The 26,889-nt window shown below is 44.2% G+C and overlaps 1 protein-coding gene and 1 long non-coding RNA gene across 3 annotated transcripts in view; one reads left to right on the top strand and one right to left on the bottom strand.

Moving 5' to 3' along the window:
• Positions 1-23: 23 nt before the first annotated feature.
• Positions 24-26,889, top strand: LOC137545616 (uncharacterized). Of its 2 annotated transcripts, none has more exons than XR_011026069.1 (4): positions 24-222; positions 12,454-12,535; positions 25,985-26,074; positions 26,769-26,889. It is a non-coding gene; the product is annotated as an uncharacterized lncRNA (long non-coding RNA). The 2 variants fall into 2 exon arrangements; XR_011026070.1 differs by lacking the exon at positions 24-222 and adding an exon at positions 11,754-11,838.
• The window catches only part of MEDAG (mesenteric estrogen dependent adipogenesis), a 32,609-nt gene continuing 23,410 nt past the window's right edge, over positions 17,691-26,889 (bottom strand). Inside the window, exons 4-5 of the mRNA XM_068267031.1 lie at positions 25,813-26,104; positions 17,691-22,253 (exon numbers count right to left, since the gene is read on the bottom strand). Coding sequence (XP_068123132.1) covers positions 22,162-22,253; positions 25,813-26,104 — 384 coding nt within the window. The 3' untranslated portion in view covers positions 17,691-22,161. The remainder of the gene's footprint in view (positions 22,254-25,812; positions 26,105-26,889) is intronic.

Here is a 26,889-nt window from a genome sequence, read left to right as displayed (position 1 = left end):
GGCAGGGGGTGTGGCCACTGCTGATCTATTGGTTAGTAGGGAAGCACCAGTGTGATATTATTACCTGGAATTTGAGGCTGCAGGGTGCAACAATGAGCAGCAGGCATGTGTGCCATGAATAATGAACCAGAATGAATGGTCAGATGAAAGGAGCAGCCAGTGTGTTGGAAAAGGCTGCTAGGTTACTTCTCAGCTCATTACTCTCCTGTGCTTTTATCAGAAGTGAGTGTCTGAGAGTTGCATTGTGCCTATTGCTTAATAATGTTTATTATTAGGCCTCAATTCACGGAGCATTATCAAACGTTTATCAAACGTTTGATAATTTACCTCATGGGTAAAATCTCATTTTGAATTCTCTAAGGTGTTATATATTTGTTGAACGTTTTATCGGTAAAACATTCGATAAATATATAACACCTTAGTGAATTTAAAATGAGATTTTACGCATGAGGTAAATTATCAAACGTTTGATAAAGTGTTTGATAAACGTTTGATAATGCTCCGTGAATTGAGGCCTATGAGTGATAATGCTGTTGATCTTATTTATAACAAAGGACAGTGGAGGTTTACAGAAATATGATGATGATGATGATCATCATTTTAAGAAGTGACACATTTTAAATAGCGAGGGGTGCAAGTTCTGATGCTATCTATGCAGCAAGTACAAACTTATTAAACATACGTCAAAAAAGGGCGCACAGCAATTTTGGGGCTCAGTTATCCCGGTAGTAGAATATAAGGAAGTTTACCAATATTTTACTATTAAAGTGTACAACTATAGTAAGAAACGTATTATATTACTATAGCTAAACCTAAGCCTATTTTCATGCTGAACCCTCTCACTACCGATGTGCAGTGCCGGATTTAGGCCTAGGCCACCTAGGCCATGGCCTAGGGCACCACAGGAGGAAGGGCACCAGAGCAGCAGGCTAAACTGGTGCAGCATTTTCAAGCTTGCAAATGCTGCAATGTAGGAAGATCAGGCGAGCGCCTGACTGTGGTACTCTGCTGCTAGCCGCCTGTGCAGCAGCCATCTTGCTCTCTGTGCACATTTGCATTGTGGCTGGCGGCGGCTATGGACTTGGGCAGCATTGGAGACGGAAAGGAAGAGGAAGCTTCTGCACTGGAGACAAACAGAGAAATGAGTAACACAGATGGCTGCTACCTATACTGAAAGGTGGGGGGGAGGAGGGATTAAGGGAGTCATCTGGGTACCTATACTGGAGGGAAAGGGGGAGGAGTCATCTGGCTACATACACTAGAGGGAAGGGGGAGGGGTTATGTAGCTATCTATACTTGAGGGAAGGGGGAGGGGTTATCTCGCTACCTATACTGAAGGGGGCGGCTGGTGACAGTGGCCTAGGGCAGTAAAGAATACAAAACCGGCCCTGCCGATGTGTACACTTAACCAACCCCCCCACACCTAACCTTAACCGTCCCCACCACCACAAACCAACCCCCATGCCTAACCTTAACCCCCCCTGCCCCACGCCTAACCGTAACCGTCCCTGCCACCGCAACCCCCCCCCCCATGTCTTACCATAACCCTTCCTCCCCCTCCTAACCTTACACGTCCCCAACGCCGGTATGACAATAAAAAAAGCATAACATTTCGGGTATCACTAAATGTCTGGCTCCAGCACCTGATAAATATCAAAAGACAGACTTCCGACATTTATCGGGCGCAACGGGCACCCAAATCGCCCCTCTTTGCCGTTAATTACAATGAACCCCTATGGCGGGGCCCAAATTTCCACTGCTAGCAGGTGTGCAAAATTTCCTGCTTCCCTTTTTGCACAGGAGAAGAGGATCTACCAATCATCCATTTTTTTATATTTACATATTTTAAAGGACAGCTGACCTGAGAGGAATGTGGAGACTGACATATGTATTTCCTTTAAACAATGCAAATTGCCTGGCTGTCCTGCTGATACTCTGTCTGTAAAGGTGCCCATACATCAGACGGTGTATGGGAAAATTGACCAAGAGACGGGTCTCTCTCTGATCGGAGAGAGGTCTGTTGCCTGCCCATACATCAACAGATAGATTCTCGAGATATTTTAGCATGAAAGGCAGAGGCAAGGGCACATTCATACTTTTTCAAAAAAACTGTTTGGCTCCTCCCATTTCTTGTGCAGCTCCATTTTGTATAGGTAACATCCCTGTACAGCAGCCCCTTGTTCTCCTTTACAGCCTCCTTGGGAAGTAGCTCCCCTCTTTCAGCTCCTTTTCAATTGCAGCCCGCTCTTCCATGTGCAGCAACTCCTCTACCATGTCAGTGGCCCTTTTGCTGGCAGCCACACAAGGCCCAGACCCTTGAGGCCCTTCCAGAAATCCAGCTCTTAGCTGGAGGACTAGTTCTAATCGACATTCATTCTCAACTTCACCTTACCAAAAATGCCAAAAGACAAGCAGGGGAAGTCAGCGCTGCTATCTTGACTTAGGTCATCGTTCATCTTAATCTGCGTCTGATTAGCCCTTTCCCACCGCTGGTATGCCTATCTACGCCCCTTAAAACTTCACTTGCATCCCAGATGCATAGATATGCACAATTCCACATGTAAAGCTGCTCTTCTATTTCCTTCTCACCACAATAGTTTTCTTCTAAATACTTATTCTGTACTAAGTACTAAATAAATATGCCATGCTGCACTCCAGAGGGAGGTGCCACCACCTAATGGGATCACAGAGTAGCTCCCCCCCTTTTTTGATTTTACTCACGGGAGCTCAGCTTGTGTATCAGCATATCACAGAATCTCATCTGTTTACACCACCAGGCGGCTCCAGAGTAAAAAAGGTTCTTCATTAATATTTCAGGCAAACCGGATTGCTACAGACCACTCGCCCTGGCCGCGGTACACAGGGCAGCACGTCCACACCAGGTTTGCCTTCTTCCTCCTCCAACGTCAGCGTACCACCAGACTCTGCCCTACACATTTCGTCACATCATGACTCTTCAAAAAAATGACGTTGTTGTAATAACCGAGACAAATGGGCATTTTAAAGGACATCCCAGGTGAAAATAAACCGATGAGAAAAACAATTGTATCTATCCTCAGTCTCCAAAAAATCTCTTTTTTAGACATCCCACAGTTTTATTTTATATTTAAGTCTAATTTTTAAGTTTTTACTTTTTCAATGTCTCTGATCAGTGACACATGCATTAAAGTATGTCAGAGATCAAATCTATGAAATATTGACACTTTTTATCTCTTTTCTGCTCTCTGAAGCCATTTACTGCCAGGAGAGTGTTTTATGGCTGTAATTACTTATTAGTGAAGGTTATGCTATAGTCTGACCCAGTCTGGCCCGGGCAGAAACTGTGACTTGCATAGCTGATATTTAACTTTTTCAAGCAGAGAAAGAAAAAAAAGGAACACCGCATAGTTATTTGTGTGCTTGGCACTGTACATACACATGTCTCTCTCATCATATCACGTCACCTCGGTTGTCCTTTAAAAGTACAATGGCTGAAAACTAGGAAATAATGATTTTTATTCTTTTTCAAATGCATACAAAATACAATAATTCTTAGAAAAAAGTTCCAACAAAAGAAAGCCTTATTTGTTGTGAAAAAACAAAACAATAAAATATATAGATCATTTTGGTGTGATAAGTAGCGATAAAGTTATTGGTGAATGGGAGGAGTGTGATGTGAAAATTGCTCTGGTTTTTAAGAGGAAAAAAACTGTGGTAGGGAAGTGGTTAGAAGAATTTTTGCCTCATCCATGAGAGCTGCTATACTCATATGTTGACTTTGAAAAGGATTATGTAGCAGTTCCAGATCTCATTAAAATCTGCTGAAAGTTCAAATGATTTGCCCCTCTCACTGAAACGAAACAGATATATTTTGGCTGGTGTTCCATTTTAAATACCTGTCTGAGAAAGGATGTTGTTATTCCTTCTCACATACTGCCAGCTCGCAGCATCACTCTGACCCATCTGCCCAGAGACTGGCTTTCCCCTCCAGGCTCCAGCAATGAAAAATGGCTATTAGGGTACAGATCAAGCTTGTTATTCAGTCTGCAACAAAGAAAGGGAATGATCTCACCTCAAAACAGCTCTACTTATCTAGACTGCTGTTAAATCTAAAACACAAGTGCAAAGAAAGATCAAACTGTTCTAAAACTACTGGCAAACTGCAGTAAATCTATGCTGTCATATCCGATGACTATTCTTACTATCTTTTATCCATAATGACATTGGTACAATACGTAACATACAGTAAGTGATACGGTGCACAGATGACAGTTTCCAAATTGACAGACATTAATTTGTACAGCGGGACACGTGTGGGAAATGAGGGTTAATCCTGCCCTATGTGAGTTTAAGAGGAACGTTACCCAATGACTGAACTTCATTCCAATCAGTAGCTGATACCCCATTACCATGCGAAATCTTTACCTTTTCTCAAATACACCATCAGGGGGTCTGTGTGGCTGATATTTTGGTGAAAACCCTCCCACAGTGTGATGTCAGGACAGTTGCTGTATTTGAACCTTGTTGCATTGTGGGAAATAATGTCTTTTTCCAACTGCCAAGTAGAGATGTGGCGAACGGTTCCCGAACCGTTTGCCGGCGAACATATCCAAATCCCTGGGGCTTTTACTACTTCCGGGTCGCAGTGACCCGGAGTAGTACGCCTGCGCTGCCCGGCGGAGCGCGTCCTAGATCGCGCTCCTGTTGCCGGGCACTTTCTGCGCGTGTGCGTGACATCATGAACGACGTCACGCTCATGCGCAGAGAGTGCCCAGCAACATCGAGGATGTGCTCCGCCGGGCAGCGCAGGCGTACTACTCCGGGTCACTGCGACCTGGAAGTAGTAAAAGCCCCAGAGATGTTCGCCAGGTGAACAGTTCGCCGCATCTCTACTGCCAAGCAAGCAGTATCTCCCTCTGTGCATAGAACTCTCAGTAAAGAGCATGCCATACAGATCATCTGGCAGGACTAAAGATGTCACCACCAGTGCTAAATTTCTGAATTTATATCAGAGAGGAAAGATTTTACAAATTATTTTACACTGAATAAATAATCTATAAAATGAATATTGTAAAAAATAAGCAATTTTATTCTTTATGCTTTCACTACAGTTCCTCTTTGAAGATCTAATATTATTATTATTATTGATTTATATATATTGATTTATATAGCGCCAGCATCTTCCGCAGCGCTGTACAATAGCATACAGAGTATAACAAAACAAGGTATACAATACAAACAGTTGATACAAGACAAGAGGGTATAACAGCTAAAGCAGTGAACAAATTAACAACATATTTTACACAGAGGAGGGAGATGCATGTACACCCATTACACCAGGGGTCCCCAAACTTTTTCAGTCAAGGGCCGGGCCAACATACTTCCGATTGCTGGGGGGCCAGAACATACGGTACATAAAATGATGTTGAAAAACATTACATTGAATCTAGGTATTGATTCCCCTTGCTCAATTTAGTTTTCTCCCGAGTTTTGTCACACGAGATGGTCTCAGTGAGGATGAGTGAGCAAAGTTTTGCAAGAAGCGCAAGTCTACCTGCTTGTGTCTGAGGAGAGGGCGCTGGAGAAAGGGTTCATTTACCTAGATGGCGCCCTTTTACCACAGCGATCCGTGCTGCTTTCCAAAAATGTAAGTTGTGCATGAGCGTCTTCATGTTGCTGCGCAGGGGCGGACCACACTCACACACCTGCTCATACATGAACAGGAATGCGGCCACCAGAGCAAATACCACAAGCTTTTGTCAGATAAGCTTTAGGGTCCCAGTGCTGGATCGGTGGGGTTAAGGATGATGGGAAACCTCTGGACCAGTGGATCTTAACCTGTGTTGGATTGAACCCCAGGGGTACAGTGATTCAGCCTCAGGGGTTCTCTGGAGGTTTGTGTGTGTCTGTTCCATTTAGAATCAGAATCATCATTTATTTAGTAAATATTCATTGAGTTATGCGTTTTTGTTTGACATCCTTGTTTTATTGGTTTTGTTCTTTGAACACAATGATGTTATGTGCAACTGATGCACAGTTTTATTTATATATATATAGTGGAGTGAATATGCACCATGGAACCTCTAATCCTGGGAATGACAGCCATTCTTTCTAGATTTGTTTGTTAGTAATGGGTCATATATATATACTGTATATCTATTTTTGAATTTGATAATAAATAAATTCTAGGGTTAAAGGGAAGGTCCGAGGTGATTAAAAAACAAAAATCTACTTACTTGGGGCTTCCCCCAGCCCTTGCAGCCTTGCAGCCGTCCTGTACCCTCGCTGCAGCTCCACTCCCCGCCGGTGGCCCGGGGTCCCCTCCGGTGCAGGATGCCTACTGCGCTCCAGTGTGCGGCTCACGTAGTCAGTTGGCTCACGCAGTAGTTCTGCGCCTGTGCAGAACAGTCCGGATGGCGTCAGTGCGACTCCGTGAGCTGCAAGCTGGAGCGCAGTAGATGCTGGCAAGGTCGGCATCTGCACCGGAGGGGACAGGGAGCCACCGGAGATGCGGTGAGGGCACAGGACGGCTGCCAGGGGCTGGAGGATGCCCCAGGTAAGTAGATTTTTTTATTTTTAATCACCTCGGACCTTCCCTTTAAGTGAATGCATGAATGAAACTTGTGGAGTTCTGTACATCCAACAAGGTTAAGAACCACTGCTCTGGAGTATCCAGAGGCTTCCTTGTACTAAGGTAGGTATCCAGCTTTTAACTGCTTTGGGACCGCCAATAGCTAAACTACGCCACACTTGTGACTGCTTAAAACTGGTGCGGCGTAGTTTTTCCATGCACGGGATGCAATAACGTGTCCCTGCAGACACAAGTCTCCGCTGTCTAAAGACAGCAGAGCTCCGTAACTTGGTCAGGAGCTGTTTTCATTGGTTTATGACCGCCGGATCACTATGAGCCAATCACAGTGATCCAGAAGTGAATAAATAAAAAAGGCTCTGGTCCTCAAAGGGACCAGAACCTTCTGTCTGCAGTCGGTTAATGTTTGCTCGCTTCCTGTTCACTTTAAGATGAGTTTCACACACAACCTGGTATAAGGAAGTCAGCATAATACAGCTTGCCTCTCCCTTTGCCTGACTCATGCTAATAATCAGTGGAGTGGATATGCACCATGGAACCTCTAATCCTGGGAATGACAGCCATTCTTTCTAGATTTGTTTGTTAGTAATGGGACAGTGTGTATTGGCACAAAGCAGTGTCTATAGCCTTAGATAACTTCAAGGTCAGTGTGCCTCATTCTGTTCTGTTCCCACAGACTGCATGGGGTTTAATTTCTTTGCTTTGAGAGTGGACACTTTAAGTATGACACACCTCAGGTACTGCTTACCCATCATGCCATTAGTGCTTTCCCTTCTGTGATCCAAGATAAGTAAACCATAAAACACTATATAGAGAGAATAGAGGTTTATTACATATCCATTACCATTAATAAATATCCAATGTTTTGGAACCACAGCGGGTTCCTTTCTCAAGGTAAAGCTGAAATGGACGTAGGCTTGGCATAGTACAGTTAACAGGTCTCTGATCGCCGCTGGAGCTGATGGATGAGGTGAGAGACGCACTGCCGCTGCTTATAACTATACACGGGGAGTGGAGGGGGACACGGGGAGCAGAGGAGGATGCAGGGGGCACAGAGAGGGAAGACAAACAGGGCACAAAGAGGGACAGAGGAAGACACAGGAGGGCAAACAAGGACACAGGAACACAAACAAGGACACAAGGAGACCAACTAGGACACAGTAGGACCAACTGGGACACGGAGGAGGACACAAGTAGGACACACGGTGGACAGAGGACACATGGGGGACAAAGGAAGGCACATGAGGGACACGGGAGGACATATGGAGAACACAGGAGGTACAAGGACACAATAATTGGGGGTAGAACATCTACAAGATGCCCCTAGACCATGGACTCACCAGGTTTAGTATATACATTTTTTTTCCTGATTTTTGTCCTCTAAACCTAGGTGAGGGTTATAGTCCGGATCGTCTTATTTTTCAAAAAATACGGTAATTGCATATGGGCCACAGGGTGCTTATGTATGTAAAGTTACATAATACCAAAACCTGTCTAAACAGTATAGTACTAAGCATCCACCACAGATACTAGCATGTATGAAAAAAGACCACCTGGTATAGTGATGTATATATATGACACTGCGCTCAATTTCACTAAAACAGAGTGTTTACGTGGTGGTGCGCTTATCTGCCTTCATACGACAAATTCAATTAACTCGAAGCGCACAGATAAAATTGATTGCAATTTGCAATCTACAGATAACAGTTCTAATCATACACGGAATCAGATATATTCAAAAGTCCACGACACAGATACAGTATGCCTTGCTAAATGAGCCACCTCCACCACACCCAGAAAATGTAGAACTCACCCTTATTAGATGTGACCCTCTATTAGATTGGATTGTCATGCCCCTGATGAGTCACAGGAAGTGTCGAAACCGGTAGAGCCGGGTCGTACAGACGTGGAACGCATGGGATACAACGTGGAGCGGCATCTCTGGAGCAATACCGAGCACATTTATGTACTAATTTAATTCATTTTTGGTCAGCCGCTCCCACTTAACAGCTTTGCTTTTGGTGTATATGCAGAGCCTCTGTTTGGGTTCAAGGTGCGTTTGCAGTCTCTGGGGGGGCTTAGCGCTTCTCTGATCGGAGGCCATTCGGAAGCGGCCTGGTGATGCGCTGATCCCACTTTTTGCGCAATTTTCATTTTTACTTGGTAGCCGCACCCAGGCTATGCATATGCATAGGTAGGATTTAGTTAGTGTTAGGTCCCCTCCCATGGAGGATTGACTTCTGCGCAGTGGGAGGGACGAGTACTTAACAAGTTGCATGCAAGCTGTTACAGGAAACCAACATCCTCCAGTGGTAGACAGGTCATGTGTATGCTCAGTGTGTATTTTATCCCATAAGTGGGTCTTGCACTCTTTTGCAGGTAGGCACTCATCTGTTTTTAAGTAGCGCTGTTCATTTCCTTGCTATGTACTAATTTAATTCATTTTTGGTCAGCCGCTCCCACTTAACAGCTTTGCTTTTGGTGTATATGCAGAGCCTCTGTTTGGGTTCAAGGTGCGTTTGCAGTCTCTGGGGGGGCTCAGCGCATCTCTGATCGGAGGCCATTCGGAGGCGGCCTGGTGATGCGCTGATCCCACTTTTTGCGCAACACAGTCCACCAGGAGCCAGCCAGATGGCCCACCATCGGGGTAGAGCCCGCTAAAACTCTGTGCTGTTTTTAAAGCAACTGACATGTGAGTGTTCTATCAAAAATGTTATAAATTTGTAGTACGTTTTTGGCTTATACTTTAAAGTGAAAGGTGAATCAAGATTACACTACAGTTTGGAAGACAAGGTGATTGGAGAGTCTGTGACAAGTAGGGGAGGCCTTGATTGCCCTGCAGGCGCTGACGACCCAATCTAATAGAGGGTCACATCCTAAGGGTGAGTGCTCCATCTTCTGGGTGTGGTGGCTCACTTAGCAACTAATTATTGGAACTCAAATTGGCTTGGTAAGCTCAGTGACCACTGACCTACATACACAGGTGAATCCAGTTATGAGAAAAAGTATTTAAGGGGGTCAGTTGTAAGTTCCCCTCCTCTTTTAATTTTATCTGAAGAGTAGCAACATGGGGGTCTCAAAACAACTTTAAAATGACCTGAAGACAAAGATTGTTCACCATCATCACTTTTCTCCGCCCACAGCACAAACAGAGCTGCTTGAGGTATGCTAAAGCACATTTGGACAAGCCAGCTTCATTTTGGAATAAGGTGCTGTGGACTGATTAAACTAAAATTGAGTTATTTGGGCATAACAATGGGCGTTATGCATGGAGGAAAAAGAACACAGCATTCCAAAAAACACCTGGTACCTTCAGTAAAATATGGTGGTGGTTCCATCATGCTGTGGGGCTATGTGGCCAGTGCAGGGACTGGGAATCTTGTCAAAGTTGAGGGACGCATGAATTCCAGTATCAGCAGATTCTGGAGACCAATGGTCCAGGAATCAGTGACAAAGCTGAAGCTGCGCTGGGGCTGAATCTTTCAACAAGACAACGACCCTAAACACTGCTCAAAATCCACTAAGGCATTCATTCAGAGGAACAAGTACAACGTTCTGGAATGGCCATCTCAGTCCCCAGACCTGAATATAATTGAAAATATGTGGTGTGAGTTAAAGAGAGCTGTCCATGCTCGGAAGCCATCCAACCTCAATGAATTAGAGATGTTTTGTAGAGAGGAATGAACCAAAATACCTTCAAACAAAATCCAGACTCTCTGTGGAGCCTACACAAAGTGATTAGAGGCTGTAATTTCTGCAAAATGAGGCTCTACTAAATATTGATTTCATTTCTTTTTTGTGGTGCCCAAATTTATGCACGTAAGCTTGTTTTCTTTTCTCTTTTATGTAAACACTGGCAATAACACTGTAGTATTTTAGAGTTAAACTCATTCATGTAAGTAAGGAGAACAGAGGTGCCAACAGAATAAAATATATCTAAAAATTTTAGAATTCCTCAGGAGGCGGTGGTGGACTCATCTCACCGAAGCAGACATGATACTGTCGGTTTTAGTACAAACAAATTTACATAAATTTAAAATTCTTCGGGAGGCGGTGGTGGACTCATCTCCCCGAAGCAGACATTGCATCGGGGAGATGAGTCCACCACCGCCTCCCGAAGAATTTTAAAGTTTTTAGATATATTTTATTCTGTTGGCGCCTCTTTTCTCCTTACAATATCAGCATCCACCCCTGGTGGAGGGGTTGAATTCCCTTTCTTAATAATAATAATTCCTTTTTTTGTATAGAGCTTTTCTCCTGTCGGACTCAAAGCGCTTATGAGGCAGCCACTAGAGCGCACTCAGTAGGCAGTAGCAGTGTTAGGGAGTCTCGCCCAAAGAACTCCTTACTGAATAGGTTCTGGCTTACTGAACAGGCAGAGACGAGATTTGAACCCAGGTCTCCTGTGTCAGAGGCAGAGCCCTTAACCATTACACTATCCAGCCACTTCTTCTCCTAATCTACAGAGAGCGACATCTTAATCCTGAGTGAGGACAGGCCTAATCTCCTCACCTGCCTACACAGTGGTTGCCTAATTGGTAACCCTGACTTGTGAGTATATCTATCATATACTTCCTTTAACCCATCACCCAACTTACTACACTATATTGGGCTCTCGGTGTCCCTTCTTTTTCTCATTCATGTAAGTATATTGAATTGTTTTAAGTTAAAAAACATTTCAGCACATTATCGCATTGAAATATTACAGCACCCAATCCAGGCCCAATGGCATTTGTGTCTTCAGAAAAAAAGAATACCGTAATTACATTTACTTCAGTGGAAGGATTCTGGTAATCTCCCTGGCTGTTATCACTGAAAAGTAGAAAAACACAGAAACTGATGGCCACTAGAGGGTGTAGGGAGCACATCTACCTGTACTTTTCCATATACATTTTCCATGCCCTCTAGTGGCCGGAAGATATTAAACTGGTCCTTTCTTCATTTGTCTGTATTGTAATATGTTCCCAAATGCAATGCAGCATGCTTAGTGTGAGCATGCACTTATATACTAAGTAGATCTACTGACCATCGGAGAGACTTTAGAGTCGAACATTTTTTACTTTCGCTGTAATTCTACTATCTGTGCCTAAGGAACCACTAATCATTTTGGTTAAATGCTTTATTACACATTGAGCAGGAAGGAATTGTAGCTGCAGCACGGACCATAAAGAGTTCATCTCTTTTAGCAAAAGGCAGAGATGGGCAGGATCTGATCCCCACTCTACTGCCAGCAAGGACCTAGAAGATCAAGCTAAGAGCCATCCAGACAGGTACTGTTTATAAAATATATTTATTTCAATAAGTACAAAACTGTGCATTGCTATTTAATTCAAATTTATTATCATATGCCTATAAACAGGAGGCTGAACTAGGGCTTTAAAGAGGAACTTCAGTGAACATTTTAGTGTTTCCCACAAAAGTTCGAACTTTTCTTGTGGGAGGGGTTACTTGTGGGAGGGGTTTCACCACAATATCAGCCATTCAACGCCTCCTGATGGTCTGTTTGTGAAAAGGAATAGATTTCTCATGTAAAAGGGGGTATCAGCTACTGATCGGTATAAAGTTCAATATTTGGTCGGAGTTTTTCTTTAAGTACGGTATGTATTTTTATTAAATGTTAAGTTTGTATTTCTCAGGTTTGTGCTTTAAATTTCCTTTGTGTACAAAAGCCTTCACAACAGAACAGGGAGAATACCTTGAAGGCTGAGAGGAGTCATTAGATAGCATAGCAGGGTTAACGTTTTATGGCTTGCGCGTGAATTCCAGGCAGTGGGTGCAGTTGAGAGCATTCTTGCAGCATGACTGGATTGGCTCTGGGGGTATGGAACGAAGCACAGCAGACTAAAGTAATATGAAACCTTATAGCATGTTTTTCTTTCTTGTAGAGACTGGATATGGTGGAAGAAGAAAGAAAAGCATGTTTCTTTTCTGTACACTATTGATCCACTGCACATATGTTTCACCTTAGTAAGTACCACAATAACATTTACACCATACAGTAGATATACACCTGGTTTTCCTTCCTAGTTGCAAGCTGAAAAACTGAACTATTCTTCATATTCAGACTCACTGTAGGGGTACATATTATTATTAATATTTTTATAGCGCCAACATCTTCTGCAGCGCTGTACAGAGTATATTGTCTCGTCACTAACTGACCCTCAGAGGGGCTCATAGTCTAATCCCTACCATATTAGTCATATATCTATGTATGTATTGTGCAGTGTATGTATCGTAGTCTAGGGCCAATTCAGGGGGAAGCCAATTAACTTAATTACCTTGTATGTTTTTGGGATGTTGGAAGAAACTGGAGTGCCTGTAGGAAACCCATGCAGACAACATACAAACTCTATGCAGATAATGCCTAGCTGAGATTCAAACCTGTCAGAATTTAAAGGGAACCTGCACCGTGTAAAATTATTTAAAATAAAGACATGATATACCTGCAACTGAATATTACATACTTACCTCGCCATTAGTTCTCAGAAGCTCTCCATTTTCTTCTATGATTCCTTCCAGTTCTGACAAGATTTTGTCAGATCTGAAATATATCAGTTATATATCAGTTGCTGTCAGTTATAACTGAAAGGACAACTGATGAGCAAGGTAATGTTCATATTTCCATGTGGCTCACGTGGGCAATATTACAGTTCAACCGTGTGCTGACCAGGAAGCTGTTATGGGGTAATAGCCATTTTCAAAATGGAGGACAGAGAATTCCATCGATCACAGTGGACAAACTGGATAAACTGTTAACTAGCAACAATCATTCAATAAAGTTAGGAACAAAAGTTGTAAAAGTAAAAAAAAAAAAAATTTAAAGTGACATAGTACCAATAAAAGTATTTTTTTTAATTCTCCATTAATTTTTAACCCAAAGCTAGCCTATTAACCCATTATTAACCTCTACAATACCTAAACCTGTTTATAAACGTTTAATGACTGCCACCAGTAGCGATCGGATGCAATCGATAGGGCGAAAGGGCCCCGATGCTCTACAGATGTAACACTCTGCCATTGCCTAGTGATGCATCTGTACAGCTCTATGCCCCCTGAACTGTCATCCTAGCGAACGCATTCGACCTTCACAGACGTGCATATTGGGGTTAACGGTCCACCACATGCTCAGCTAGAAGTAAAATGTGGCATATGGGGTATCATTTTAATTGGGAAGGGACAAATAATTTATTTGTAAATGTTTTATAACTGTGGGATGTGTGATGTGAAAATTAGGAAGGGTGAAAAATGAAAAGTTTGTTTTCTGCATTCACGCCTAATTTTTCCCCATAAATGGACTATAAAACAAAATAGTTTGGGGAGAAAAATATTACCCAAAGAAAGCCTAGATTGTACTGAAAAAAACAAGATATCTATCACTAAGATGGCATAGATAGTTAAAAAGTTACTACTGTATCAAAACGACACAGCTAAAGTGTCAAAAATGTCAGGAACTTTAAATAGACACTGTAACATCAAAAAGTTCCCCTGGTGGGTACTCACCTCGGGAGGGGGAAGCCTCAGGGTGCCAATGAGGCTTCCCACGCTGTCCTCTGTCCCACGGGGGTCTCGCTGCAGTCCTCCGAACAGCGATCCGACTTGTTCAATATTTACCTTTCCAGGCTCCAGCGGGGGCGCTGTTGCGGCTTTCGCCGCCGAAGTAGACAGAAACACCCGATCTCAGTCGGGAGTCGGGTCCGCTCTACTGCGCAAACCGTAAACTTGTGCCTGCGCAGTAGAGCAGATCTAACGGCAATCGGGTATTTCCGCCTATTTCGGAGCTGAGAGACACCACAGCGCCTGCATAGGAACCGAAAAGGTAAATATTTACATCGCCGCTGTTCGGAGGGCTGCAGCGAGACCCCCGTGGGACAGAGGATGGCATGGGAAGCCTCATTGGGACCCTGAGGCTTCCCCTCCCGAGGGGAGTACCCCCCAGGGGAACTTTTCGATGTTACAGGTTTTCTTTAAGGTGTTTAAACCGTGGAACGAGAACCAGTTAAGCTCACTCCTACAGCCAGCAGTGCAAGAAGTGTGTGTTGTACAGATGCGTCCTTCTGGTATAGCAGAGCAATACAGTACATACTGCTGCTATGGGGAGGGGATGCGGGACAATGGCATGGTCCACGAAAGAGCGGCAGGGTGAGAAGGAGAACAATGCACTCATGGGTCAACGGCGTCTGAGCCATTAGGCAGCTATAAATTCTTGCCTAGAGCGACAGGAGGAGGGAAGGGCACTACTGCACTGAGTAGTGAGAGAAGAAATGCCTCTTAGCTCACTCAGGTATCAATTTACACAGCAGCAGCAGCAGCAGCGCCTGACTGGACTCATAACTGATTTACTGACTGATTCATTAATTTCCTTCAGCTCAATGAACCACAGTAATGAATGAGTCAGTGAGAGAAGGCACTCATCCTAGTCAGGGATCCGGGTACAGTATCAGCTCCTGCGTCCTGAGATTCATTCAGTCCCTCTCTCTCTGCTACTGGTAACTGCGTGGAAGTAGAGACTGTGTAGCAGCCAGAGGAGGGTCCGTGGGAAAAAATCTGTCTGGTCTCTCCCCATTGTTAAAATGACTGCATGTGCAGATAAGGTGTTAAACAGGTTGAAAAGTTTTGACAGTCCCTAGACTCCAGGAGGGCTGCTTTCTGACTTGTGTGAGAGACTGGCAGCAGTCCTATTACCGGCAACTAGTCTCTATGTGATGTGGGACTGCAATACAGATTAGCTCTCTGCTCCATCTCAGGCTATTCTCAGTCTCACTCCACTCCTATCTCTGGGCTAGTGCACAACAAAATCGCAATAGCAATCGCTAGCAATTCGCGAATGCGACTTTGTGAAGCGATTTTTGAAAGAATCGCTCCAATAAATGCTACCTGCAGCATGTTTGCGATTTAAAAAAAAATCACAACACTGCTGTGGGAACACCCTCATAGGGTAACATTAGCCCAGCGCTTTTCAAATTGCTGTAAATTTGAAAAGCGCTCTGAAGCACTCTTGGTGTGCACCAGCCTTCTTCATTCACCTTTGTTTCCCTCTTCCCCTAGTGCTGGGTGTCTGTGTCTTCTTGTCATACAGGAAAGCTAAATAAAAGTGCAATCCTGGTGAGGCAAATATCTTCTTCCCTCTTTCAGCTTTTCTCTCCTCATTATTTCTCTGCACAAGGGATCAGACACACTATAAGGTAGTGAAAACCAGGATTAGTAGAGATGGTGGTGAAGCGGAGAACATAGGTAGGTGTATGGGGGGGGGGGGAGGGGGGTGTGTGTGGGGGGGATTGGCCTTGAGGAAATTACAGTGGCCATACTTCTGTTGACTCGACAGCCGATCAACCAACCGTTTTGATATTAGCAAATCGGATAAAAAATTTTGGGTGGAAATTGGTTGAATGTATCAATCTGAGATGTTGGGAAATCTTGGGCCAATGTGGTTGTCAGGTGCGATAATCATGGAGTGCGATAACCACGAATTATAGACAAGGCGGAAACCCCGGCCGTTGTCCCTCAAAATGTATTGTGCCCCCCTGATGCCTGTACTTTACCTGTCACACTGTTCACAGAGTGTCCTTGCTGTATATCCGCATTGGCGCTCCACGTGATTACTGGCATATACGACATGGGATGAGTGTGTGACATAATTTGGGCTGAGGCTGCCATGATAACGGGCCTCTAGTCTGTTTCCCCCCAGGCCAGAAGGTCCCAGTCCTCCCCTGGTAGCAGCATAGTGTGTGTATATAGTGTATGTCTACTGTGTGCTGTGTATAGTGTGGTGTGTGTGTGTGTGTGTATAGTGTGCGTGTGAGTGTATGCCGCAATGTATATTTTATAGTGAAACGCTCTGCTGCATTACAACTATTTTCTGGTGAACCTATGCCGCAATAAGTGTATTTTCTGGTGAAACGCTGCTGCATTATGATTTTCGGGGGTTTGGGGGTGGGGTTCACCACGAGGGGTGGGGGGTATGGGGCTGGGGGAAATCACGGGGGGGGGGGGGGGGGGCGGACACAGGATTTCTCGCCTGGAGTGACAAAATGGCTAGAGACGCCCCTGGTCAACTTCATTTAAAGCATGCTGGATATTTAAACAAACTTGGCTGCGATAGGCCTGAATGCGGCTTTCTAAACAGTCTGAGCTGTTTCCGGTTTTCAGTCTGCCCTTCACCGTGTGTTTTTATCATTAAGTCTGTCTATGTGTTCATCCCAGGTTTTGTAGGGCATGTGGTGATGTCACATGGGTGGAGTAATGTTTCAGACATTGATGTGTGTATATTTAGGAGGTGACTGTGTGTCTTATTCAGGTTATTACTAAGAGCAAATCTCTTTGTCTAAAATATGTAAAACCCGCTGTTCACTTTTAAGATCCAACAATAGAGCAGACTTAACTCCACAGGTGTCAAACACAAGGCCCACAGGCCGAATGCAGCCCTCCATTCCATTTTATGTGGCCCTCCAGAGCTTCAAACGTGCATCAATGTAAGCAGTATAAGAACAGCAGCACACTGCATTCCCTTCCCCATAGCCCTCAAGGTTCCTCTGTATGCTTCATATCCTCTCCATGGTCCCGCAGGTAGGCGATGTGAGTTCGGGCAAAGTCACGCATGTGCCATCCAAGCACCCAGTGCGTCATCATGCCTGTGGACGTAAGGGTCCTGCACATGTGCAGTACTCGAAAGACTGAACCACGCATGTGCAGGACCCGTGGTGGTGGTTGTGATGACGCAGCAGGTACCTGGATGGGTTGCACGTTCACAACTTCAGCTCTTCAATGTATAGACACAACCAATCTTTTTCAGTTTTCAATCCTTTTTTTTGTAATTGGGGAATAATTGAACACAGGTGTATAATACATTGGTCAGATTTTTAAAATGTTACAATCACTTGATTTTAATTCTTGAACTGAAAAGAGAGTGCTTACACACATCCAATTTTGATTGGTCAATTTTACCACTTCTATTTCGCATGACAGCTTACCTACCGAATCTGTTCATAGTATTCAAAATCTGTTGGCCCCCATGGAACATGGAAGAAATAAAATTGGCCATTTATTAGCCAATCAAAATTGGATGTGCTTACAAGGATTTATTGATTAGAATTAGAATTTTTTTTTTCAATGAAGAAACTGAAGGTACATAGAAATGACACACTGGCATACAAACAGGATTTATTGCATTATAGACACTATAGATTCATTATCTATTCATTATAGATACATGAAAAATGTTCTTTCAACCCATGTCCATATTTAAGTGTAACACATTAACAACCTGTCATTTTGTAGTTATCCAACATGTTAAAAAAGGACACAGACAAATCCTGCTCTTTGCCAAAAAAGAAACAGAAATATACAACAAAATAAACAGTATAGTGATAAAAAAAAATACCACAAGAAAAAAAACCTGGAAACTATAACCCACCTAAAATATTCTTCAAATGCAGTAAAATGATGCATATGTAGATTTGTAAAGATCAGTGCAAGTACACAATAAAAACACAAATGTGACCAAGGAATGTAAACAAAAAGAAAAACCGCAGTGCCTTTACTTACAATGATATAAGGACCTTTTACAGTGCAGTTAAAGAGACACTGAAGCAAAAAAAAAATTATGATATAATGATTTGTATGTGTAGTACAGCTAAGAAATAAAACATTAGGAGTAGAGACATCAGTCTAATATTGTTTCCAGTACAAGAAGATTTAGGCTACTTTCCCACCAGGCCGTTGCGTTTTAGGGGACGTTATGGTTGCATCACGTGCCCATAACGCAACGCCTGGTGGTGTTGGATGTGGGCGTCAGAGCGAGCCGCGTTGTGCTGCTCACTCTGACGTCCGTGATGCGTACTCTTGGACGCATGCGGCATCACGTGGTCCCGCCAGCCAATCGCCGCACAGAGCGGCCGCTCCAGGAAGTAAACACTGCACACGTCACAAAGTGCAGTGAATATTAATTAGCCATGTGTCTGGCCGCTCTCCCCTCCTCCCCAACATTACTGAGCATGTGCAAGCAGTCTAACGCGGCTTAGCAGCGTATAAAGTACTGCATGCAGTAAGTTCTCTTGCCGTGCAGCGTTACAATGTAACGTAATGTGGGCACTGTGAACAGCCCATTGATTTTTCATTACTGTGCGGTGGGCTGCGTTACAGGCTGCTCTAACGTGGGACTTTAATGTCCCACTGTGAAAGCAGCCTTAAGGAACTCCAGTTATCTATGCAAAAGAGCCACTGAGCTCCATGACTTTCAAAGTCGCAGAGAGCTGTCTTTTGAAGCTTGTTATCTCAACCGTCAGTCACTGTATTTTCTTTTTCTCTCCAGAGGACAGTTCAAAAGTTCACTGGCCTGCTCTGTAAAATCATTTAGAATGCTGAGTAGTGTGTAAACTGCAAATATTAGTGAATGATGCAATGTTCTTAAAAAAAAAAAAAAACTAACTGAAAATAAAAATATGAGAATATTTTCTTTGCTATTAATGTTCTAGTAATTATCCGTACTATGCAACCAATTCATGATATTTTTTTATTTTTTTTTGCTTCAGCGTCTCTTTAACAAGCTGAAAAATTCTTATGATATATTGCAGATAACTAAAGAAGCAACAGTTTAACAGGAAGACTGAATGGGGCAAATTTATCAGAGCAGTTGCAGTGAAAACCGAAGACAGCATGCGCTACGCCCAGAGTAACCAATACGTTTTCATGGCTGGTGGACATCAGAAGAGCTTTTCTGAGCACTTTGCGATTTCAAAATCTCCTGCTAATGTTATCCTATGTGTGTGTGTGCTCACTGGAGCGATGCGATTTTGAAAAAATCCCCCATAGCATTGCATTAGCAAGAGTTTTTAAAAAGCTCTTGTGGTGTGCACCAGCCCTAGGGTGCTAAGTAAAGCAGACATTCTGATTGGTTGTTGTTCACCGCTGCACTTTTGTCCGGCTTTCTCTGCTAAGGATGGTAAATTCCAAATTGAGGCAAGATTATGCAAATGCAGCTTGAGGATGGACCAATCGAATTCCACCTTGATTTGACTAGTCCATTTTCAAGCTGCATACATTTGCATAATACTGCCTCAACTCTGAGTTACTGACCATTCCTATGATTTGCACTTGATAAATTAGCCCCAGCCTAGGAATACTATTCAGAAAAGGGCAGTAGCAACAAAATATAGTTGTTCAGCTTCAGAGCTCAAGAGTCTGCGCTAATATACATTTTCTATTTTTAGTTAACTAATGGCTTCAAGTTTTTAGCCAGTTTAGCTGAACTTGCCACATGCTGATATCCTAGTTTTCAGTTTAAGGGCTCAATCCCACTAGCAGCCTTTTCTAAGCGCTAATGATTTGAAAAAGCTCTTGCTAATGCAATGCTATGGGGGGATTTTTATAAAATCGCATTGCTCTAGTGCAGAGGTGTCGAACTCCAGGCCTGGAGGAACAGATCCATGCCAGTGTTTAGTATACACTGAGAAAGAGAGGAATGTGTTCTGCCTGATGGACCACACCTTTCCTGATTCAGACCCATCATTTCATTTGAGCTGTGTCAAAAATGTGTGAGGACCTCGGCGCACGAAGGACCGGTTTGACATCCCTGCTTTAGTGGGATCACACCCATAGCATTACATAGCATTACATTAGCAAGAGCTTTTCAAATCACAAAGCGCTAAGAAAAGTGCTCCTAGTGGGTTCCAGGCCTAAACATGTTCAGAAATTTTATTTTAAAAGGAAACCTGAAATTACTTAAAAAAAAAAAAAAGTTTCACTTACCTGGGGCTTCTGCCAGCCCCCTGCAGCCGCCTCGTGCCTGCACCGTCACAGAACGATCCTCTGGTCCCCCGCCACGGCTATGTTTCATTATCAAAGACTTGCAAGTTGACAGTCACTGCGCCTGCGCGGCCCTGGCAGCGTGTCCTCATCACTCTCCCGGGAGAAAACCTCGTACTGCGCCTGCGCAGGACGCTCCTGGTGACGGGAACGAGGACGCACGCGGCCAGTGCTGTGCAGGCACAGTGGGCGTCGCCTTGCAAGTCTGCGATAACGAAACTTAGCCGTGGCAAGGGAAGATTGTTCCTTTACAGCGTGGGCACAGGCAGAAGCCCCAGGTAAATGAAACTTTTTTTTTTTTTTTATTAAACTCATTTCAGGTTTCCTTTACTATATAACATTTTTTTACAACTGTAAAATTCTGATGTTGCAGTACCACTTTTTAATTTGTGTCCCAACCCCCCTGTCTTCCAGTGGCAGCAGTGGCGTAGCTTAGGAGCTATGGGCCCCAGTGCCAGTTTTACATTAGACCGCTCTATACATTTGTAAAGATCAGTGCAAGTACTGTTGATGTGGCGCACCAAAACCTGCCAAAGACAGCTGCCGTGTCAGAGAGGTGTAGGCTGGGAAGGGGGATAGTCTATTAACAACTAATCAAAGCATATACAGAGATAATCATTACCAGCACCAATAAAGAGCTAATAAAGCAGTAGAAGGAAAGCCCTTACCCCTGCGGTCACTACAATAATAATAATAAAAGGTAGGTGCTGGAAAGTGGGGGGAGACAGTCATAGGGAAGATATAAAGTTCTGGTCTCGCATGAACATATAGTATTTTACTTTATGTGGAACTCTACTTAAATGTCATTTGTGGTTGGATCTGTGCTGGCAGCACTTTACTGAGCTTCTGATTTGCCACCTGACCCATGCTGGTGGAAAAAAAAAAAAGCGTAGTTAGCTTAAAGGAAACATCCAAGCTGTTAAAAAAGCCGTCCTGTGCCCTCGCCGCAGCTCCGGAGGCTCCAAGTCTTCTCCCCTGGTGCAGCCGCCCTCGCCAGGTCGAGTTCCGGGTCGGCCTCTTCTGCCCTCCACGGCGCTGGTCATGTGCTCCACGTCATCAGGACAGTACTGCACAGGCGCAGTAGTTCTGCACCTGCGCAGTACCGACCTGATGACGACGGCAGGACCACGTGACCCACACCGTCGCCGTGGAGCGCAGAAGACGCTGTCGGCTGCGCCAGGGGAGAAGACCGGGAGCCTGCGGAGCTGCGGCGAGGGTTGAGATATATACCAGGGCACACAGCTGAGAAACGGATGGGCCCAGGAAAACGACAATGTTGCTCACTGACAGCATGGGGCTGGAGGAAGCCCCAGGTAAGTATAAAAGCTGCTTATCTCAACATCTCTGCTACACTTTCAGGCTAAACGGAACACACACATATGCATCTAAGCAGCCATTCAAAGAGCTACAAACTCTCTCTTACACCATTGCAATAACAGTCTGTCGGTGGCATATAGATAGGAGAGCAACTTCTAAATAATGTGTTAGCATATTTTCTTCTGTTTTTATGTCTTGTCTCAGCCACACAACTATAGCACTTGCTGAGCACGCAGCACATTCCATACACAATATTCTGCAGCAAGCAGTCCCAGAGCATGGCAGAACATTTGATTTATAGCCAACAAAACTCAACTCGGCCTCATCCAGAGAGTAAAGATGTTTTCCCACCAACATGAAGGAATTAGTATATCCGGTACAGCGCTACAGGTTCAGCCTTGGAAAATCCCTGTATCGGGGGTTTAACGTTCTCAGCTGTGATGTGAATTAAAAGTTTATCCTCCTGCAGTTTTGGTTCAGCAGTTCTGCTGCAGGACCGGCTCTGTGTCTTTGTTAACTTCCTCCCGGTTATTTTCCTCTGGTGGAAATGGATCTTCGGAGATTACCTCTGAAAAACACAGAGTTTTACTGAACTTGGTTCTTTTTGTGAGAGGGGAATGATCAGAATATAGGTTTATACGGTTTTTCCAAATGCAGAGATACAAACAGACACCACAGTCAGTATTTAGCATTACCTGATTAAAAAGCAGCAACCTCACTTCTTAATAAAGGGAGGCTTCCCTCTTAAAATGCATCCTCTAAAGCAGGGGTCCCCAACCTTTTCCGGCCCGGGGACCACTTTCTGACAAAAAATTTTTTCCGGGGGGCGGGGGTGTGTGGACGTTGGGTGCGCGTCCTAGTGGACAGTGGAGTGGGTTACGGGAGGGGGCTGGCGAGGGTGCAGTGGCATAGCTAGCATAGTTGCCCCAGTATAGGGAGTTTAGTTGCCCCAGTATGGCTAGCATAGTGCCCCAGTATAGCCAGTATAGTGCCCCAGTATAGCCAGTATAGTGCCCCAGTATAGCCAGTATAGTGCCCCAGTATAGCCAGTATGGTGCCCCAGTATAGCCAGTATAGTGCCCCAGTATAGCTAGTATAGTGCCCCAGTATAGCCATTATAGTGCCCCAGTATAGCTAGTATAGTGCCCCAGTACAGTGCCCCAGTATAGCCAGTATAGTGCCCCAGTATAGCCAGTATTGTGCCCCAGTATAGTGCCCCAGTATAGCTAGTATAGTGCCCCAGTATAGCCAGTATAGTGCCCCAGTATAGCCAGTATAGTGTCCCAGTATAGTGCCCCAGTATAGTGTCCCAGTATAGTGCCCCAGTATAGCCAGTATAGTGCCCCAGTATAGCCAGTATAGTGCCCCGATATAGTGTCCCAGTATAGCCATTATAGTGCCCCAGTATAGCTAGTATAGTGCCCCAGTATAGCTAGTATAGTGCCCCAGTATAGCTAGTATAGTGCCCCAGTATAGCTAGTATAGTGCCCCAGTATAGTGCCCAGTATAGTGTCCCAGGATAGCAAGTATAGTGCCCCAGGATAGCAAGTATAGTGCCCCAGGATAGCAAGTATAGTGCCCAGTATAGTGCCCCAGATTGGGTAGGTGGTGCCCGTCCCCGCCGCTATTACCTTAGCAGCGGCCGCTCTCCCCTCTCCAGCGCATGTATTTATTCAAGCACCTTATCTCCCAGCTGCTCTGTGTGATGCGGCAGGAAGCAGGGCAGCGGCTTTCTGTAGCAGCGATGTGTATCGCCGTTACTATGGGAACCGAGCCCTGCTTCCTGCCGCATCACACAGAGCAGCCGGGAGATAAGGTGCTTGAATAAATACATGCGCTGGAGAGGGGAGAGCGGCCGCTGCTAAGGTAATAACAGCGGCGGGGACAGGGGATGGAAGAGGACAGTCCTGCGGCCCAACTGGGAGCATCCCGCGGACCACCAGTGGGCCGCGGACCACAGGTTGGGGATCCCCGCTCTAAGGGACAGATCCATCGTGGCATTACCAGCATTTTTCAATTTGTACAGTCACTAAGAACAGTACATGTGACATGATAAGATAAACAGGTGTATGAACAGTACAAAACATTAAAAACCAGGCAGTTTTACTTGCTTCATGTTGCTTCCTGAAAGAGTTAATTCTTAGACAAAGAAGTGACTAGGGCTGCACGATATATGGTTTTAAAATCGATATCGCGATTTACGGCAAGACGATTTCCTAATCATCAAAGTGGGGATTTTTTTCATGCGTACAATTTTAAGCATGCAGGCTTTTTCCTTGTACTATCTTAGGCGTTCCATGCGTAAAATTGTTTGTTTTGGCCGCGCGCCACACTTCCTCCTTCCGGCCGGAAAGGAGTCAGAACGGTAGTAAGCAGTGTAATGCGGCCAGCATGTTGCTTGTGGAGGAGAAGGATCCGCATATCAGGCACTCCTGTTCTGCACTCCTGTCTTCCGTGGTCACACTGTGTACAGTACATTTGCTCGCTGCCCAGGATAGAGGCCTACGCGGGTCCACATTTTTACATACCCGCACCTGCAACCCGCTACCCGCACCCGACCCGCTTTCTGGTGAATTTGATACCCGCAACTCGACCCGCACCCGCAGAACCGCTACCCGCAACCAACCCGCAGGCCCGCTACCCGCTTTTTTACATTTTCTTCTAAAGTGCACATTTAAAGTAACATTGAGCTGTAAAGTTAATAAAACCTATTTTTATACACAAACCAAAGCTAAAGAAGGTTTACATGCTTGCTTTCACTACCTGCGACCCGCACACTGCTACCCGCAACCCTACCCGCACCCGCAGCTTAAATCAATTCGGGTACCCAAACCCAACCCGCATTTTGGGTTACCCACGGGTACCCGACCAGCTGCAGGCCTCAAGCCCAGGATCTGTTATCTCTCCACTATCCTGTTGAGAAACAACTCGGATCACTGCCCAGTAAGTGGCCACTGCCCAAAATCTGCTGTTGTACTCAGCTTTGTGTTTATTAAAGGGAAGGTCTGAGCAACCTAAAAATAAAAAATCCACTTACCTTGGGCTTCCTCCAGCCATCCTGTGCCCTCACCGCAGCTCCGGTGGCTCCCGGTCCCCTCCAGTGGAGATGCCAACCTTGCCAGGTCCGCTTCTTCTTCACTCCAGCATGCAGTCACTGGTCGCACTGATGTCATCCGGACTGTACTGCGCAGGCGCAGAACTACTACTACTGATGTCAGGGCGGCTCAGAGCCGCTCGCGCATGCGCAGTGGGGATCTTTTGCCAGAGGGGACCCCGTGCTACCATCGGTCAGCAGAGCTGTGGCAAGGGCGCAGGACGGTTAGCAAGGGCTGGAGGAAGCCCCAGGTAAGTGGATTTTTTTTATTTGCATAGTGCTTGGATGTGTCCTTTAATAGTTACTATTTATTTTGATAAATTCACAATGCAGTAAAATGTATAAACATGACAGAAAATGACATCATACTATCAATTTGATAATACTATGCCATTTTCTGTCAATGCAGGTTTATAAAGGTTACTGTACATTGTGAATTTAATGCTAAAGCTTGATTGGAAGAAAATCATGAAAAAAAAAAACCCCGAAATCCCAATTTGACAGAAAAAAAAAAAAAAAAAAGAGTAATTCAATTTTTTCCTAAAATCGTGCAGTCCTAAAAGTGACAGCTTCTGTCTTGCCGGTACCTTGTCAGGAATATAGTAAACATCACTGATAAGCTAATTACAGCCATAAAAGTTTTCTTGGCAGAATACAACTTCTGAGGACAGGGGAGAGGTAGGACAAGGTCAATATTTTATGTATTTTCACTCTGGGACACTTAATAGACTGCTAATAACAGTAAAACATTCAACCTACTTTGTACATGTTTAAATATAAAAGAAACCCATGGAATACTTAAAAAAGTCATTTTTAGGAGTAGGAGGATAAATATAATTGTTTATCCTATCAGTTTATTTTCACCTTGCGTTTACTTTAATGGCCTGCTGTGCTGCTGTGATTGGCGTTTGAGGGTGACTTGCCACAGATCACAGGTCTATACCACCCTCGATTTGGAGTTTCTTTTCACTAGCCATGGTGTGCCCCCCACATACTAACATAGATATAGAAATGTCCTTGTAATGACACTTACCGAGAGAGAAAATGCTCGGTCTTCGGTCACGCTCAAAGCTGCTGCCCAGTCTGATCAGCGGGTTGGTCATTTTCGAGAGGAACATTTTGACTCTTTCTTTCTTCTCGTTGTTTGTGCAGAACAGGTTCAGGACCTTCCCGTTCACCTCACACTGCTTTTTGCTTACACCCAGCAGGAAGAAGATGTCCAGAAGCACATCCAGTTTGAATGTGAAGGAGATACTCAGGTTGTCTTCTGTCAACTCAAAGTTTTGCCTTTCCAGGTACTCCTTTAGTGTTTTATGAAAATTAAACTAGAAAGAGAGAAAAAAAATATGTCAGCACACGTCACCAAAAACCAAATGCGATCTGTTTAGGGGCAGAAGGATGTCACAATCCAAAAACATGCTGGTGGGTTAACTAGCTTAAAATGAAATGGCCTTGGGTAAGATCTCCTCTGATGGACACTAAGGCCCCATTTACACTAGAAACGCTTTTTCTGAGCAATGTGCAATTGATTAGTGTTTTTTAAAATCGCTCCCATTGACTTTCATTAAAATAGCTGTAAAATTCACCGCGATTTTCGCGTATGCGATCACGAAATTGCGACGATTTTCCCCACGATTTTAATGAAAGTGCATGAGAGCGATTTTAAAAAATGCTAATCAAATCGCAAAATGCTCAGAAAAGCGCTTCTAGTGTGAATGGGACCTTATTGCAGTTATAGAATCGTTTTTTAAAGGGAATCTGAAGTGAAAAACGTATACGATTTGTATGTGTAGTACTGCTAAGAAATAAAACATTAGCACAGATATGAGTCTCATATTGTTTCCAGTACAGGAAGAGTTAAGAAACTTCAGTTATCTATGCAAAGGAGCTTCTGTGAGCTCTGTGACTTTATAAAGTTGTGGACAGCACTTTCTCTTAAAGCTCTTATCCCAACTGTCTCATTGTTTCTTATTTATGTTTTTTCTGCAGAGAAAGGTTCAAAGAGTCACTAGCCTGCTCTGTGAAATCATTTAAAATGCTGAGTGTATTGTGGAAACTGCAATTATTAGAGAATGATGCAATATATGTATGCTATATGTATGAAAATAAA

This window comes from Hyperolius riggenbachi, chromosome 2, assembly GCF_040937935.1.
Source record: "Hyperolius riggenbachi isolate aHypRig1 chromosome 2, aHypRig1.pri, whole genome shotgun sequence".
In the NCBI taxonomy this organism is placed as follows: domain Eukaryota; kingdom Metazoa; phylum Chordata; class Amphibia; order Anura; family Hyperoliidae; genus Hyperolius; species Hyperolius riggenbachi.
The sequence above is the reverse complement of the archived record's forward strand: the minus strand, read 5'-3'. Positions and strand labels throughout refer to the sequence as shown.